Source organism: Rhinolophus ferrumequinum, chromosome 10 (assembly GCF_004115265.2).
Source record: "Rhinolophus ferrumequinum isolate MPI-CBG mRhiFer1 chromosome 10, mRhiFer1_v1.p, whole genome shotgun sequence".
NCBI lineage: Eukaryota > Metazoa > Chordata > Mammalia > Chiroptera > Rhinolophidae > Rhinolophus > Rhinolophus ferrumequinum.
In genome coordinates this window covers 28,177,253-28,193,285 of record NC_046293.1, presented here as the reverse complement: position 1 = coordinate 28,193,285, position 16,033 = coordinate 28,177,253, and the positions used below count along the sequence as shown (strand labels likewise).

Sequence of the window (16,033 nt, the reverse complement as noted above, 5' to 3'; positions counted from 1 at the left end):
TGTGAAGCATAGGGATGGGGTCAGATCTATATTTTAAGAGATTGCTCTTGGGGCCAAGCGGACGATGTACTGGAGGAAGATAAGACTGGAGGTGGGGAAACCAGTTAATAGTAATTTAGAAATCCAGGCAAGAGGTAGAATATATGAGAATTGAAGCCAGTGAGATCCTTTCTTGCCGTTCCTACCCTCTGAAGCTGGGGGAAAGCATCTCAGTGGAAAAAGGAATGACTTTGAATATCATAGTTTGGATAGCATAGTTCAGAATATTCCAGAAAAAACTATTTCCTGCATCTTTAACAGAAGCCACAAAATAGACCTTTTCTGGCTAAGAAGAGGTTGTAGACCCCAGACAATCTTAGACTGAGTGTTATTATTAGTAATTTTGTCCTCTTTTTTGTGGCCTTAGTGAGATGTGAGGAAACTGTTCTGTGAATTCTTCTTGGACACACATCACATCTTTTATGATTTTTTTTCTTTTCTCTAGTCTTTTTTCCTAGTCTTTTTAAATTATGATGCGTTTTCAATGACTTTGACCTCTTTTCTTTGTGCTCCCTTGTTGCCTCAGTAATTTCCATGTGTCTTTGCAATGTTTATGCCTTGTTTCTTTTCATATATATTCACAATCTTATGCCTTGGATTTCCTGGATGATCACATTCTCAGCTGTGCTGCTTTGTTGTCCCTGAAAACACATTCATAATCATCAGGGTTTACATTCAGATTTGTGGTCTAGAAAACACTGTCATTAGACTTATGCAATATGTTCTTTTTCCAGAATGTCTCCCATTACTTTCTTTTTGGCCCTTGTGAGTGAGCACCCTGCCATGCTAAAAACAGCTCTCCCCAGTCTCACCTGATGATGTTCTGCTCCAGTCCTGGCCATTTTTTCTAGCTCCTGAAAATTTGCATGAGAATCTGATTTTGCTTGCTTGGTTGGTTCACTGAATGTGCAACAATTGGCATAATTTTTCTTCGTGTCCTGAGGTATACTTGAGAGAGATGCTAGCTTAGCGTGTCTAAGATTTATAGCTAGATTCCTGCATTCCTGCATATTTGCAAATAGCCTTTTCTTTAAACATATTACATACAGTTAAAATTCAGAGGAGAATCATGAGGAGGATGTGATGTGACTCATCAGGAGGCAAAAGACAGAGTGAGCTGGGATCAGCCCAATAGTGATTGTTTGAAGAGCAATATGATTATCTTTGGCCCCAGGGATCTTCCATGATAACTCAGTGCCTTCTAGGTGGTGGCACTGCTTGTATGCCTTACATCCTTCTGCTGCTCTGGACCCCTAGGACCTCTAATGCTAAGACAGGTCTAAGGCGCATGGGGCTGCCTGAGGAGAACAGGACAGGTGGGCTCTTCTGGATCATTTATTGAGCATTATTACTACACGCCTGATACCGTTCTTATGTGTCTTATCTAATATTTGAGGCAATTAGAGGAGTGGCAAAAAAGCATAGACTCTGGTGTCAGACTGCTTAGGTTCAAATCCCGCTTCTACCACTTGCTTGGCTTGGGGAACTCCCATATAGTGATCTTATAGGAACCTTCTGGTTATTAGCTCTTAATCCTGGGAAAAGATTTGTGAAGAGGTGCATGGGAGTAGAGAGAACGACGGAAGGCATGGAAATGACTGGATCTGGCCACAGGGTTTGTCACATGAGACACTTGCCAAGTGATCTACTGAGTGAGATTGCTGCAACTGAAGACGGTGAGACTGTCCAAGTAACCCCCACGTGGCCTGGGGGCTGGGTAGGGGATGTAGCCGCAAGTCACTTTTGGACTGTACAGCAGGAACCCGAGCTGGCTGGCCTGGCCTAAACCCAGGGCTCTGAGAGCGTGAGTGGAGGCCTCCTGTTTCTCCTTCCCTAGGACCCATGCAGGGAGGCACTTGCCTTAGGAATGGCTGTGGAATTTGCCTGTCACTGGTGACCCAACCTACTTCCTGGCTCCTGATGTGTTCATAGAGAGCTGATGACAAATACCACCACTGCCACCGCAACCACTCTCATTTATTCAGTGCTCAACATGTCCCAGGCATTTCACAAAGCGTTTTGTGTGCATTATCTAATTTAATTTTCACCAAAACCCCATGAAGATAGTTATAATTATTATCTGTTGCCATTTATAGATGAGATAAAGAGTGTATCATGAAGACTGCTTTGATTATAAAGAATACAGATCCAACCTGAACTAATTTAAGCAAAAGGCAAATTTATCATAAGGATATTTGACAGTCTCACCAGAACCCAGAACAGGAATGCGGCCGAGCCTCTAAAATAGCTACAAGCCAGGACTTTGATGCTCTCATTTGTCTTGCTCACTCTCATTTGTATATAATTTTCCCTGCCACTGGCTTCATTCTTCTGTCTCTCTGTTGGGCAGTTTTCTCCATAGGGTGCAAAATATGGCTGTCCGTAGCCTCTGAGTTTTAAATAATTATAGCTTACAGTACTGGGGTGAGACTTCATCCTTTTTGGTCCTAAGCCCCAAGATCCCATGGATCTGACCTAGCTGGTCAGGTGCCCCAAGCCTCCACCACTCGGCTGTAGCTGGGTCAAGGGATGGACGTGGAGATGCAGTAACGTGCCAGCTCCCACAGGACCGTGTAGCTGGAGGGGAGGAAGGGGCAGCTCACGAAAGGCGGGCCTGAGCTGAGAAAAGGGGTGGCGGGAGAGAGACAGTTAGAAGGGTTAGGCGGAGGATGGTTGTTTGGGAGACCAAACAGCAGGCATCCACAATACAACGTTGAAAATGTTAAGGAACTTGTCCAGAGTCACACACCACCAAAGGCAGAATTCAAATTAGGCTTTTCTGACTTTAAAGTCTATGCACATAACTAACGTGACAAATTAGAATAAAGCAGTGGAGTGAGTGAATGAATGAATACATGCATACATACGTACATTCATACAGATATATATAAATACTAGTGAAGACCTTGCCAAATCAGTGCTCATGTCAGACCATTCTGTTATAATCAGAGTGGTCTGACATTACGCACTTTTGTTCTACCCTGACAACTTGTCATTTGAGGATAAAGGTAATGAGAAGCTAACCTGATGATGAGCAGTGTCAATGCCCAAAGCCCGTGGCCCAGATCCCCAAAACAGGTAATAAGAGCTCCCCTAGAGCCCACCCACATGCATCAGTCCTGTCTGCCGACTTCCCTGCTGAGCTGTGTTCTGGAGCAAGCCAAAGCCCAGGGCAGGTTGCATACAAGTCTACCAGCCTTGGTTTAAGTGTGAGAGGTCTCTGCCTGGGTCCCCCCTGTTCCAGAGGATGGTTCAGGACTCCTTGGTTTTGGTGTTCGAGAGGAGGAGTCTTTTCTGAGAGAAGGTAGATCAGAGAAGAAAGTAGAACTCAGCTGTCAGTGACTGAGCTCCTCTAAGGACCCAGGTTGCTGGCCAAGCATGGGGAGTTGGGCCTTGGGAGGTTTGGAGCCCTAAAAGAGCCCCATCGGATACTTCCGGAAAATGTGTGGACTCTTTCAGCCTTTCTGAGCCTGTTTAGCAAACTATTTACAAAATGTTCTGACCTACAAGAATTAACCCCCTTTCTAAAATATCCATTTTGCCCCAGGGAGGGGTTTATGGACACAGAACACCTGGCTACATGGGACTCTGGATTCATGGCCTTTTGCAAATCTAGAAGCGTCTTAGTATTTTTATTCTTTGTGATTTGTTGTTATTTACACCCGAATGAAAATATTGCATGAAAGCAAAAGAATTGCATGGAGTTTACCCTGACATTTTGAAACAAATTGAGTTAAAAGTTTGAGGTGTTGGAGTTTCTTCAGTATTTCTCCTTTGTCACTTGCAAGCAAAACCTCATGGACAAGACAGACAATAGTTTCGTGGTTCCCAGAGGGTAAGGGGGGTGGGGGTGGGGGATGAGGGTAAGGGGGATCAAATATGTGGTGATGGGAGGAGAACTGACTCTGGGTGGTGAACACACAATGGGATTTATAGATGATGTGATACAGAATTGTACACTTGAAATCTGTGTAACTTTACTAACAATTGTCACCCCAATAAATTTAAAATAAAAAAAATATAAAAATATTTAAAAAAATTATGTTTCTGGAAGGAAGTGAGGTGCATAGCAATTGCACTGATGTTTTCAATATCAGGAATAATGGTTACAGCGGGGAGGGGGATAAGGAGAAAAAATGGCACATACTTGCGTACAACTCATACCCTGTGCCGGGCACAAAGCGATGGACTAACTCGCCAAAGATCACACGCTTGGTGGCAGGTGGCACCTGCCTTCTACTGCCACCTGCCACCATCCTGCCTGTCTGGCTCCCACGTGGACTTCGTTGCCACTTGCCGTGAAGCCTTTGGACACAACCCTCAGGTGCAGTTTTGGGGAACCTAAGGTGAGGGTGAGAGGCTATAGGGCTGAAACAGACTCTTCTCTCTCAGATCACAGAAAGGTGAAGAATACAGGTCGGGAATATTCTTGTGACGTCATGGCATGATGAAAGAAAGATGAGCTTTCAGAGGCAATCAGCTCAAGCCCCTCAATGAGCCTCAGTTTTGTTCATCTATATTGTGGGCATAACAATATTTACCGTTTTAGACGTTAGAGACAATGAGATGCCATAATTCTGTGTGATGTGCCTGGCCCAGGTCCTAGCCCGTTAGAGCTGTAATTACTCTACTATTATCCCATCTCGTGGTGGTATCTGAAATGACCATAACTGTTCTCTGGGGCCGAGGGAGTCACCAACTTCCGTTCCTGGCACCAGATTCTATTCCAACTCACAACTTTCCCATCCCTTCACTCTGCAGAGCAGGAGGTGTGGAGGGAGAATAGGGATCTCTCAGAGGGCAACGGCTGGCAGCAGTTGTGGGATGTGCACTGTCCCCAGGGAGCTCCGGGCTCTCTTGGAGAGGCCGGGGTCAGCCAGGGATGGAAGCTGTGGCCTGAGACGACAACCAATGTCTTAGTGTCACTGGGAGAGCCACACAAGTGCCAGGCAAGAATGGCTGATGGGCCTCCCTTTGGCATGTGTGCCCAGAGCCACTAGTCCCTAGCTTAGTAAGTGTCGAAGCAGTAATAGGCCAAGGCAGTCATGGATCAAATTTGAATATGGAAATAATTTTCAAATGCATTTTTCAAACATCACTGAGCATGCAAATGATTAGGACACAAAGCAGCTCGTTGTGCCATTGGCCTTGTTAGATATTCAGGGCAGCAGATTGCGCCATTTTACCTTACAGCAAGCCACGTGGAACTGAGTCCATCCAGGGAAGCTTTATAATCCAGATGCGGAAGAGACAGAGTGAAGGCAGATAGGATGTGGGCAGCCTTTCCCTCCTATGGCCTTTTCTTGAAAAAACAATCAAGTGGTATCTAGTGGAGGCTCTGTGGAGGGTATTGATGTATTTTTCCCTCCAGTGACATCAGTCAATAATTACTGAGAACACACTTGTTCAAGCCAGTATAAGTGACAAAAAAAGAGGTAAAATAATGTAGTCCCTGCCTTTGAGTGCTTAAAGACATTCAGAGACAGGATTTGTATATCAAACTATGGCCAAAGGGAGCAGCTAACCCACAGAATTATTACGGAAGATCAAATAGAGCTTTTTCTCTGGGCAGGAACGACTAGGGGCAGGATCATGGAAGTGATGAGGCCTGAGAAGGGCCGAGAAGGATGCAGAGCATTTGAAAAACAAGGGAGGGGCTGACAGAAGAAAGACTGCATGTGACACAGAAAGCAGAGCTGCATGTCTGTCACACACACTGTAGAAACAGCTCCATGCAAAAGTAAGAACAAAGAACGCTTTGAGGGTAGGGTAGATCCTTTTTCTCCACCGGTAGGAAACCAAACGTTCTATTATATAGAGAAAGGCATGTTTCACTTCACAGGAAAAAAAGTAAAAGTAAAATTTTGTGCATTAAAAAAAAATAGTCAGAAGGCAAATTTCAGAGTGAGAATAATATCTCCATCATATTTGACAAAGTGTTACTATCATGCTACCCCAGGAACACCCTACGAATAGGTAAGAAAGACAGACAACTCAATCCAAAATGGGTGAAGGAGGCTTAGGCCTGCCCACGGGCAGCACCAGCACACAGAGGGGAAAAGAGGAAATCGAAATGGCTAACAGATGTGCAGAGGCGCTCTAGCTCACTGCCGGTCACGGAGGTGAAAATGAGAGTCATTAGATCCATGTTTTATTCTTCAGATTGGCAAACGTTTCACAGTGATAAAAGTCAACTGCTGGTGAAAATGTGAGCAAGGAGCGCTCTCATGCTTTGCTGATAGGAATTTCAATGGCTGTAAACCTTTGGTAAAATATTCTGGCAACATCCAGCACATTGAAAAACATAAACGTCTTTTTCTTCTGCTTTTTCATTATGGGGAATTGATGCCTTGCAAATACCAAGGTGTGTATTATGTATTTTGGTTAAATTTGGGGGGAAAGAGCCTAAATATTTATGAATAGGGCTATGACTAGCTAAATTGAGGCACAGTCATCATTATGGACTACTATGCAACTATTAAAAGGAGTTAGATCTGTTGTCTGTTGAATTGTAAGAAAGCCCATGATGTATAATTAAGTGAGAAAAGCAAGTTGCAGACATGGGTCTTTTATGACCCGATTTTGGACAAATATACATGCCCATTTACACATATCCCCTTCTTCATATAGATGCTTGTGTGTATGCGTATAGACAATGGATGGCCATACAGCAGAATGTTCACTTGGTTGTAAGAGATGGGGGGGACGGTTAGTGGAGTGGATATGGAAAAATGAAGATGGAGCAAACCAGACACTCACCTTTGAAAAATCCTCAGAGCTAAGTTATGTAGCTTTGGGGCAGGAGAAATGAAAGTGCCCTCCTACCCTCAGATTTCTGCTCTGTCAGGAATCTCAGGCCTGCCAGGATCAGCTGCCTGACGTGGGTCCACTTCGGGACAGAAGGCAATGCAGATTCGGGCTGCCTTGCAGAGACTCTGCCTGCCCCTTCAGTTTACCCAGGGAAGTGTGATGTAGGTTTTTTTTTTTTTTTTTTTTTTTTAAATTTATTGGGGTGACAATTGTTAGTAAAATTACATAGATTTCAGATGTGCAATTCTGTATCACATCATCTATAAATTACATTGTGTGTTCACCACCCAGAGTCAGTTCTCCTTCCATCACCATATATTTGATCCCCCTCACCCTCATCTCACACCCCCCAACCCCCTTACCCTCTGGTAACCACTAAATTACGTTCCCCAGATTAATTTTCAAACCCCGTGGCCATCTTGTGGTTACTGATGTAGTTTTAAATTTTGCATTTTAAAAGGCAGATGAAGGCTTAAAATAAGCAGCAAGAGTTTAGTGTTAGATCCAGATGTCATCTCAAGCAAGAAACAAAAATGCTTTGATTTTTGAAAAGTAACCTTTGACTCCTAAAGAGGCTCTAATAAGTGCTTTTGTTCCAGGATCTTAAAAAAAAAAATTACTTTCTGTGCAGATGAGAGAGGCAGCCTGGGGAGACCAATGTCCTCTGCTATCTGTGCAAGGACTGCGGCAGCATTCCCAGCAGCCATGCCCTGACTGGGCCCCTCTCTGTTCTCCATGATGAAACAGTCATGGAAGGGACAAACGCAGAGGCTTTCAGTACAACTACTGTCCCTGTGGTCTTTTCTTATGTGTGACCTTTTTAGGGTGCTAATTGGTACCAATTTCACTGCTGGTAAAGGAGGAAATCTGTTAGCAGAAAGAAGACTTTGAAGTCTAAAATCACCACAGATTGGTTCTCCAGAATTTTTGTAAGGGAAGGCTTATGGAATAATATGCTGTAGGTTTGTGAAGTAGGCTTCCTCCTGAGGAGAAAATCCCAGCTGAACAGGTGTTCAGCTTGTGCCGAGAGACCCAGACCAGAAGCCCTAAAATGACTCCATGTTTTCCTGAGAAAACTAATCAGAGATTTTTTTTTTCTCTTGAGAAAGATGATTTCAGTCCTCAAGAGATCTTTTTAAATGTTCGTGTGGCAGAGAGCTGCATTTCTGCATTTTTTTATAGACAGATGTTGTTGTTAAATGTACTTGTGGTAATGATGTTTGTTTAGTGCTTATCTCTAAGGAATTCGGAGCACTTTATAGCCATTTTCTTCATTATTTCTTAGGGTTTTTCCTTTTCCTGATCATGTTTTAATTGTGACTATAAATTCTTCATTCAGTTTTTTTCCATTGGATTTCCTCTAAAAGACCTCTCATTAACGTCATTTCCTACTACTCTCTGCATTTCCAATATCATATACTCACACCAGTTCAGACACCCTAGAAAAACATTCAGGATTTTTCCTTTCAGTGTCTGAGACTTCTCTTTCTTTACTATTCTTCATCACTCTTAAAAGCTTTCCCGTTTGTAATATTTTTACTATACTTCGTCTCCCTTAAAAGAAGAATTGCTTGAAATATACCTCATTCTTCTACATTAAATAGTCTCTATTTTATTTAATTTTAATTGTTCATTTATTTCTAACTCTCTTGCTCCATCAAGAAGTTGAGGTAACTAACTTGAGCTAACTAAACGTGTTCTTTAACATGATCATTTGTGTATTGGCTTTGTGGATCTGATGTTCATAGCATATTTTTTTTTCAATTCTGTTTCTCCTTGTAGTCCTCAAGAAATTTGTTAACTTTCTTTCACACTGCAATAATCCTTGAAGAAACAATAAAAAGGAATCATGACCTTATGACAAGCTAGGCTTTTGTATTAACAAATCAGATCCTTCCCTTCCTTAGGAAGTAACCACTAAGAACACCTTTTTACTGGGCTCTAAGCAGATGGAAGTGTATAGAGAGCCTCTGTCCTCAAGAGATCCTGGGATCACAGGATTATGTGGAAGACACCTTGGAAGTCACCTCCTTATTTTACAGATGTGGACACTGAGGCTCAGAGAGTTTTAGAAATGTGTTCATGATCACAGAGACACTTAGGGGCATGCTTAGAATTTAGTTTAGGAGACAAGACACCTGATAGTTAAAAAAAAAAAAATCAATAAATAAAGTAGTAAATAGCATGTAATAATGAATGATTTGGTTATTCTGGGTAGTGGTGAGCTGGTAAATGTTTAACAACTGGAGGCAGGGGTGGACAGAGGAAGCCCTGATTTGTAGTGTTTGCCAATTTCATGGTGCCCATGGCCAATATCAAGCTACCAACCTGACACAACAAGTTGCGAAGAGATAAGTACAATCCATTTGGCTCTTTAGAATAATAGAGATCATCTGGCTACAGTGATCAGGTCTTTAAGGAAGAAGAGGAGAACTGGGCTAGACCATTTCTCTTCACACATCATACCTTTCGGCTGTGAAGGTCTATCCTTGGGCTTTCCATCGAGCGGCTGTAGGACTCTGCAACTTAGCTCTTGCTTTGCCTCAGTGGATAAAGGACACCTCACTTGAAGAGCTGTCACTCACATTACAAGGTCCAGCTGAAAGATAAGAGTCTCCTTCTAGTTTTTCCCCGACCCTGTCCAAAATAATCACTTCTATTTGAACCCCAGAGTACTTTACATATATATCTTTTATTAGGGTCATTACCAAAGCCTAACTTGATGTTAATGTCAACTGACTGTCCTTGGAGGACAGGGACCATGTCTTACTCCTTCACTGCCTGTGAAGCAGTGCCATGTGGTGTGTAGGAGCCCAAGCTCTGGACTCAGACTGTTCAGCTTCAAATCCTGACACTGTACTCACGTACCTCGAGACTGTGAGCAAGTCATCAAAGCCCTCTGTTCTCATCTGTGAAATGAGACAGTCAACAATAAGCCCCATCACACAAGTTTGCTGTGATGATTAATGAGACTACTAGATGTGTTCAGTGCCTAGTGCATACTAAGCCCTCAATAAATGTTACCTGGTATTGTTATCTCTAGCTCCTAGCCCAGTGCCTGGCAGAAAATTGGTGTGCAATGGTGTTGGTTGAATTGTGTTAAAGAAAAGCAAGGATATGATGTAGCTAGCTTGACAGGAAGCTGGGAAAGAGCATGCTAGAAGGGACTGCATGACCAGATTATTGTTGGGGAAATGAGAATGATACGGTAAATCAGAATCAGTTGATCATAGAATTATAGGATCAGAACATACTTTTTCCGCTGTGGTATGATAAACACAGAGCAGGGTGGGGTCATCCATGCCTTCCCCTCATCCCCTGTGCTTGGCACTGTAAATCTATAAATATACCATTTGATATTGCAATAGCTTATGTTATCTGCTGTTAATTTAAGTGTCTCATTTTCAATACTGTGCAGTTGCTTTTTTAAAATCTAAATGCTTGACTTTAAGTATAAATACTGTTAAATTTCATTCCACTTGGTTCAGTCCATTATGCCAATTAATTCCTATTGCTTCCAAATTTGATTCTGCAATGCAATATATCTTCTATCCAGTCTAGCTTGTTATCTGCAGTTCTGTGAGTATGACTTCTGTTTTGTTTTCTGAAACACTATACAGGCCACTTCTAAGAACAGAGTTCCCTGACATGTCACTAGAGACCTCTTTCAATGTTGGCATTGATTCATTTTTTAAAAATCTTACTTTTTTCTTTTTGGATATGGATTTTAAACTCCTTTCAAATCTATCAAAGTATACAATAATCTATATTATATTCCATCTTGTTCACAAGGGTGTCATGAAAAACACTGCCAAAACGCTATGTCTGCAGCATTTTTGTTTCACATATTGGAAGTCTATCAGAAAAGAAAATGCAGCTAGCTTGTTGAAACCTGTTCCTGATTAACCTAGGTTAGCTCCCAATACCAACTTCATTTTCCAACTTGAACAAAGGATTCATGTTTCAAAATAGTGAAGTTAACTGGATCAGTGTAGATAAGACTCAATGCACAGACCTTGACCATCTCGGTGAGTTTAGACACCATCCTGAGGATGGTGGGAGGTTGTTGAAATTTTTGAGTACGTATTATATGATCGAGTGATGTTTTAAGAAGAGCTACCTGGCAGCAGTGTTCTCAGTGAACTGTAGGAGGAACCTTATGTGAGGTTTGAAGTGGCCTGCAGTAGTCTCAGAGTGGGCTGCTGGACCACTGGCCTAAGTTAGTAGCAAGAATGATAAAAGACAATAAATTTGGATTTAAAAGGAAAATATCCAAAGGGACTCTTGGGGGGAAATGATGGCAGTGGAAAAAATAAATAAAAAAAGGTACTTGAGGACTTCCAACCTTTTTCACATCATTGAACGCACAGAAAATACTATCACTTTGGCCACTGGGGTAAATGAAACTGCTTGGAGATGGAGGTGACCCAACACCATGAGCCCCCAGGGCTGGCTCTCCTCTTCCCCAAGCCGCACCTCCCCCTAACCACAGGCAGAAGACATTAATATCTCCACAGGGCTGGGAAGATGTTTGGACATTTCTGCTTTAGAAATAAGTAGTCTTGGCAATATGAGGAAAGACAAATGCACCGACATGAGGGCCAACAGTACAGAGAAGACTATACCTACAAAGGAACGCAAATGTTTTGTTCAGTGTATAATTCTGAACACAGAAGTGATATACAGCTTACGCAGTTGGAGGAAAACCAGCATCGGGGTTAATTCTAAACAAGACAGCCCAAGACACCAAGCCACTGCCTATGTTATAGTGACACAATAAAACAAGGGCAGTTGCTGGGTAGGCCTAACTGGGCAGGGGAGTAGGCAACACCTACTATGTAGGTAGATTGGAAGGTGATACAAACACACCGAGGGAGGCACTAGGTAGAACCTGAGTGTAGACAAAAGCAGAAACAGAGATGGAAGGAATTTTGGTTTTGTATGAATAAGGAAATCTAAGGCTGTTAATCTAAGCCTGCTTGAGAATTTATGAAGTACAGCCCATTCTTTGCTCCTTATTGATTTATATAATAGTTTTGTAGTCTCAGTGCCTCACCTGTGCTCCTAATTTGCATTGCTGCGTGGAGGAAATTATAGACTGGGAAAGTGTAAAAGCTTGCAATCCATAATTCCTTGTGATAATTGAAGATGTTTGGTTATAGGAAATAAAAAGGTTTTTCCCTCGTTCTTCAATAAACTCAATGACAGAGTGAGAACAAGAACCCACCAACAAGGTCATGCAGATTCTACTATAAAAACAGCATTGAATGATTTTTCTAAAAGATAATGGAACCCCCACATTTTTCCTGATGATTGGCAGCAGGGCCTGATTCCAGAGGGACCCGCCTTTCACATTGGAGTGTGTGCGAATGGTGCTCCCTGAACTTGGGACACACAGCCTGTGTGGCCATATGTGACAGCTCACAGAAAGACCTATGTGATTTATTCCGGGGCTCCTACCCAGTCCAGCAGGTGCATATCTGCATTGACCTGTGGCATTCATCACCGCCCAGCCACACTCCCTTCGCCAGCCAAGCTGTGTCAGTATGCTCTAATCCTGACTTACCATTTTATTCCAAATCAGATCTACCCAGTTCTCCACATGACTTCTCACTGCACCTCTATTACAAGCCAAAACACATCCTTCTGGCTCATTTGCTTCGGTCATTTTGTTGACCTTTCCAAAGATATTTGCCACACTCACTATCATACTCCTTGTTACAGTTTAAAAAAAAAAAATCAACAGCCACACAAGGCAGGAAACTGTCATCCTCCCAGCATTTGGTCCAGGCTTCAGTTTTAGCACTCTCCATATAGCACTGCAGACATTTATTTACATTTCTGACTCCTTCACTGAGGTTGAGCTTGATGGAAGGCAGAATGGTGCAAGGGAGAGTGATGCTTCTTTGGGTCACAGGGCTTAACAGGGTGCCTGGCACATAGTAGGTCCTCTTTTAATGTTTGGTAAGTGGGTGAGTGAATGAACAGATTACCTTTCTTAGATGTGGACACAGTAGTCTCCTTTTGAGCATATGGTTTTCAAAGGATTCTTCTCTCTATTATGTGCAATGGCTGCATCTGTTGGCCTTTGTTGAATAGCTTCGAGGGTCATGCTAGGAGAAGCTGCTGTGTCTCAGACAGAGGTTTTTGAGTCTTTTGTTTATCCCTGTGCAGGTCGGGAAATGGAAAGACAAGTCCCTGCAGATGAAGTACTACGTGTGGCCCCGAATGTGTCCTGAGACAGAAGAGCAGGAGGATGACCACCTGAGCATTGTAACGCTAGAGGAGGCCCCGTTTGTCATTGTAGAAAGTGTGGACCCTCTGAGTGGAACCTGCATGAGGAACACAGTCCCCTGCCAAAAACGCATAGTCTCTGAGTACGGCACCTTCCCCAGTGGCTCCGGGTGGCATGGGATGGTCAGATTTGAGCCAGCTCTTAGCACCTGGCTGGCCTGGTACCTGAGGCATAGAGTGAATTGGGCACCATGTCTGATTTTCAGTTAACATCGAGCAATGGAATTAATGGCAGCCCTGTGGTCTGACCATGACCTGGGAGAATTTCTCCTAATTATGCTGACGTTTCTTTGGCCTTGGCCTTGCCTGGTCTCAATGTACCAGGACTTCACGTTTATGGAGATTTAAGTTCTCCATAAGTTTTAAGTTGTCTTAGGCCAGCAGGTCCTGAAATGTTGAGGTTTAGAAACATTTTAGAAGTACATAAAACTAATCTATACTGTTAGAAGTCAGGATAATGGGTGGGAAGTGCCTGAAAGGGAGAACCAGAGCCAGAACTCAGGTTCTGGTAGCTTTTCTGTATCTGGATTTGGGTGCTGGTTAAATGGGTGGGTTCAGTACATGGAAATTCATTCAACTGAACCCTTAGGGTATGTGTACTTTCCTGATGTATATTATACTTCAAAGGAGCATTAAAAATTGTGAGAACACCTGGCTGCCTCTGATGAGCTAATGAGGGAATGCAATCCAGTGGTCTGATTTATGCCCTCGCTAGGTCTGAGACAAATAGTAGTACTGAGCTGTGAACAGGGTTGGAGTTTTAACGACAAAGGGTAATATTTTGCTTCTTGTAAAAAGCCTTGTTCTTGTGTTTTGTTTCTTTCACTGGTTAGGAATAAAACAGATGAGGAGCCAGGTTACATCAAAAAATGCTGCAAGGGGTTCTGTATCGACATCCTTAAGAAAATTTCTAAATCTGTGAAGTTCACCTATGATCTTTACCTGGTTACCAATGGCAAGCATGGGAAGAAAATCAATGGAACCTGGAATGGTATGATTGGAGAGGTGAGTCTCATTAGGAATTAAGGGCCATTTCCATTGCACTTTTATTTTGTTTCCTTTAGATATAAAACACTCATTTTATAAATTTTATAAAATACCAAGTAGACTATACTGTTCCCGCTATACAAAGAAAACCCCCGGAGGGCCGTATTTTCCTCGTGGTGGCCCCGCACCTTCCTGAATGTTCTGATTGCAGCATGGCGTCTTTCTCCCCAGGTGGTCATGAAGAGGGCCTACATGGCGGTGGGGTCGCTCACCATCAACGAAGAACGATCCGAGGTGGTTGACTTCTCTGTGCCCTTCATAGAGACTGGCATCAGTGTCATGGTGTCACGCAGCAATGGGACCGTCTCACCTTCTGCCTTCTTAGGTAGGTGACATGCTTGCCAATGTGAAGGAAATGGACATGAGGACAGGTGGATGGAATGAGGAACACTGACACATGGCCAGAAGGTTGTTTGCTAGGAGCTGAGCTCAGCCAGGGATTTCATTTTGGGGTCTTCAACACTGATTATTCTCCAACCTGAAAACTGAAGGCCAGCCCTCAAAAGTAGGAAAGTATGATACCTTATAAGAAAACAGTGCCGCACTGGTCACCAGGGGCCCTACTTTAGTCTCACCCCTGCCAGCTACTCGTCATTAACCTTGAACAGATGTGCTTTATCCTGGGACTCAGTTTTCTCATCCATAGAAGAGGGCATTTCGACTTGCTAATGTTTGAAGCTGCTTCCTGCTTGAATAATTTCTAATTGTGGATGTCATTGAAATACCTATTATTTTAAATTATCTTCAAGAATTGAACTCAGTGCTACCAAAAAATGTGTTCTCTTTTCACGTGAATTTTCTGAGGTTTTGCCAGATAACGAACGTTGATCTGATTCTCCCCACCACCCCGCTCCATCCTTTCCTATACCATTCAGTTCTTCCCCGCTCTCCAGCATCACTTAAGTGTCAGAAGCCTCAGATATCATATAAGATTGGGTGAGATAAGGCCAAGATTTCAGTTAGATGAGGTCTTTTGTGAGCTCATACCCCATATTTTCTTCAGGGGCTGTGAGAACAAGGGGTTGCAAAATAAAATGTCACCTAGGGGATGGGAAACCTGGTTTGGACATAAACAAACCGTAAGCCCTTAGAAGAGTCACAGTCTCTCTAAAGGACACCAACATTTTCCACATGAGGATATTGGAATAGACAGTGACTAACATTTCTTTAAGCTCTATTTGAGGTGGGGGGTGGGAATTATTTAACTATTGCACTACAAAGTGGTGTTACAGGTTCCATAGAATTTTTCTATAAATTACTCAAGTTTCTCAGCCACCCTTCTTACTCACAGTGAAACAAATCCTGGCCCTGCCAATTTTACATGAAATGTTATTAGATAGCACACAATGTATTCATGAGTCCTCATCACAGCTTACGTATTTTATTTGCTTTTTCCTTTATAAGAATAATTAGAACATGAAGATATACAAACAAAACTACATTCCAATTCTAACCCTGTCAGCATACACTAACCTTAAAGGCTTCTGAACTGAAAGAGCCAGCGATACATTGGTACAGCTAGCCCTAGAATGTCGTAGAAATGCCAAGCAGGTGCGTGTGTGTGTGTGTGTCTGTTTGGAGGAGGAGCAGTTAGTTAATTATAGGAATAAGAGAAGCCAGCCTTTGTTGAACACCTGCTATGTGATGTGCCAGGCATTACTGAACAAACTTTGATTATATTATCTCACGGAAACTATTATTGTACCCATTTAATAGTATAGGAACTGAATTTTAGGTTAAGCAATTTTCCAACAGTCTCTCTGCTAGTAATGGGCAGATCCAGGCTTAAAGCCCAGATGTGGTTGCCTTCAGAGCCTGTGTTCTACTCCACGTGGGGGTATTT

General features: G+C 42.7%; 1 protein-coding gene across 1 annotated transcript in view; it reads left to right on the top strand.

Moving 5' to 3' along the window:
- GRIN2B (glutamate ionotropic receptor NMDA type subunit 2B) overlaps window positions 1–16,033 on the top strand; it is a 398,438-nt gene that overhangs the window by 336,271 nt on the left and 46,134 nt on the right. The window contains exons 7-9 of the mRNA XM_033118774.1: window positions 13,024–13,226; window positions 13,977–14,148; window positions 14,362–14,515. Of these exons, the coding sequence (XP_032974665.1) occupies window positions 13,024–13,226; window positions 13,977–14,148; window positions 14,362–14,515 (529 nt within the window). The remainder of the gene's footprint in view (window positions 1–13,023; window positions 13,227–13,976; window positions 14,149–14,361; window positions 14,516–16,033) is intronic.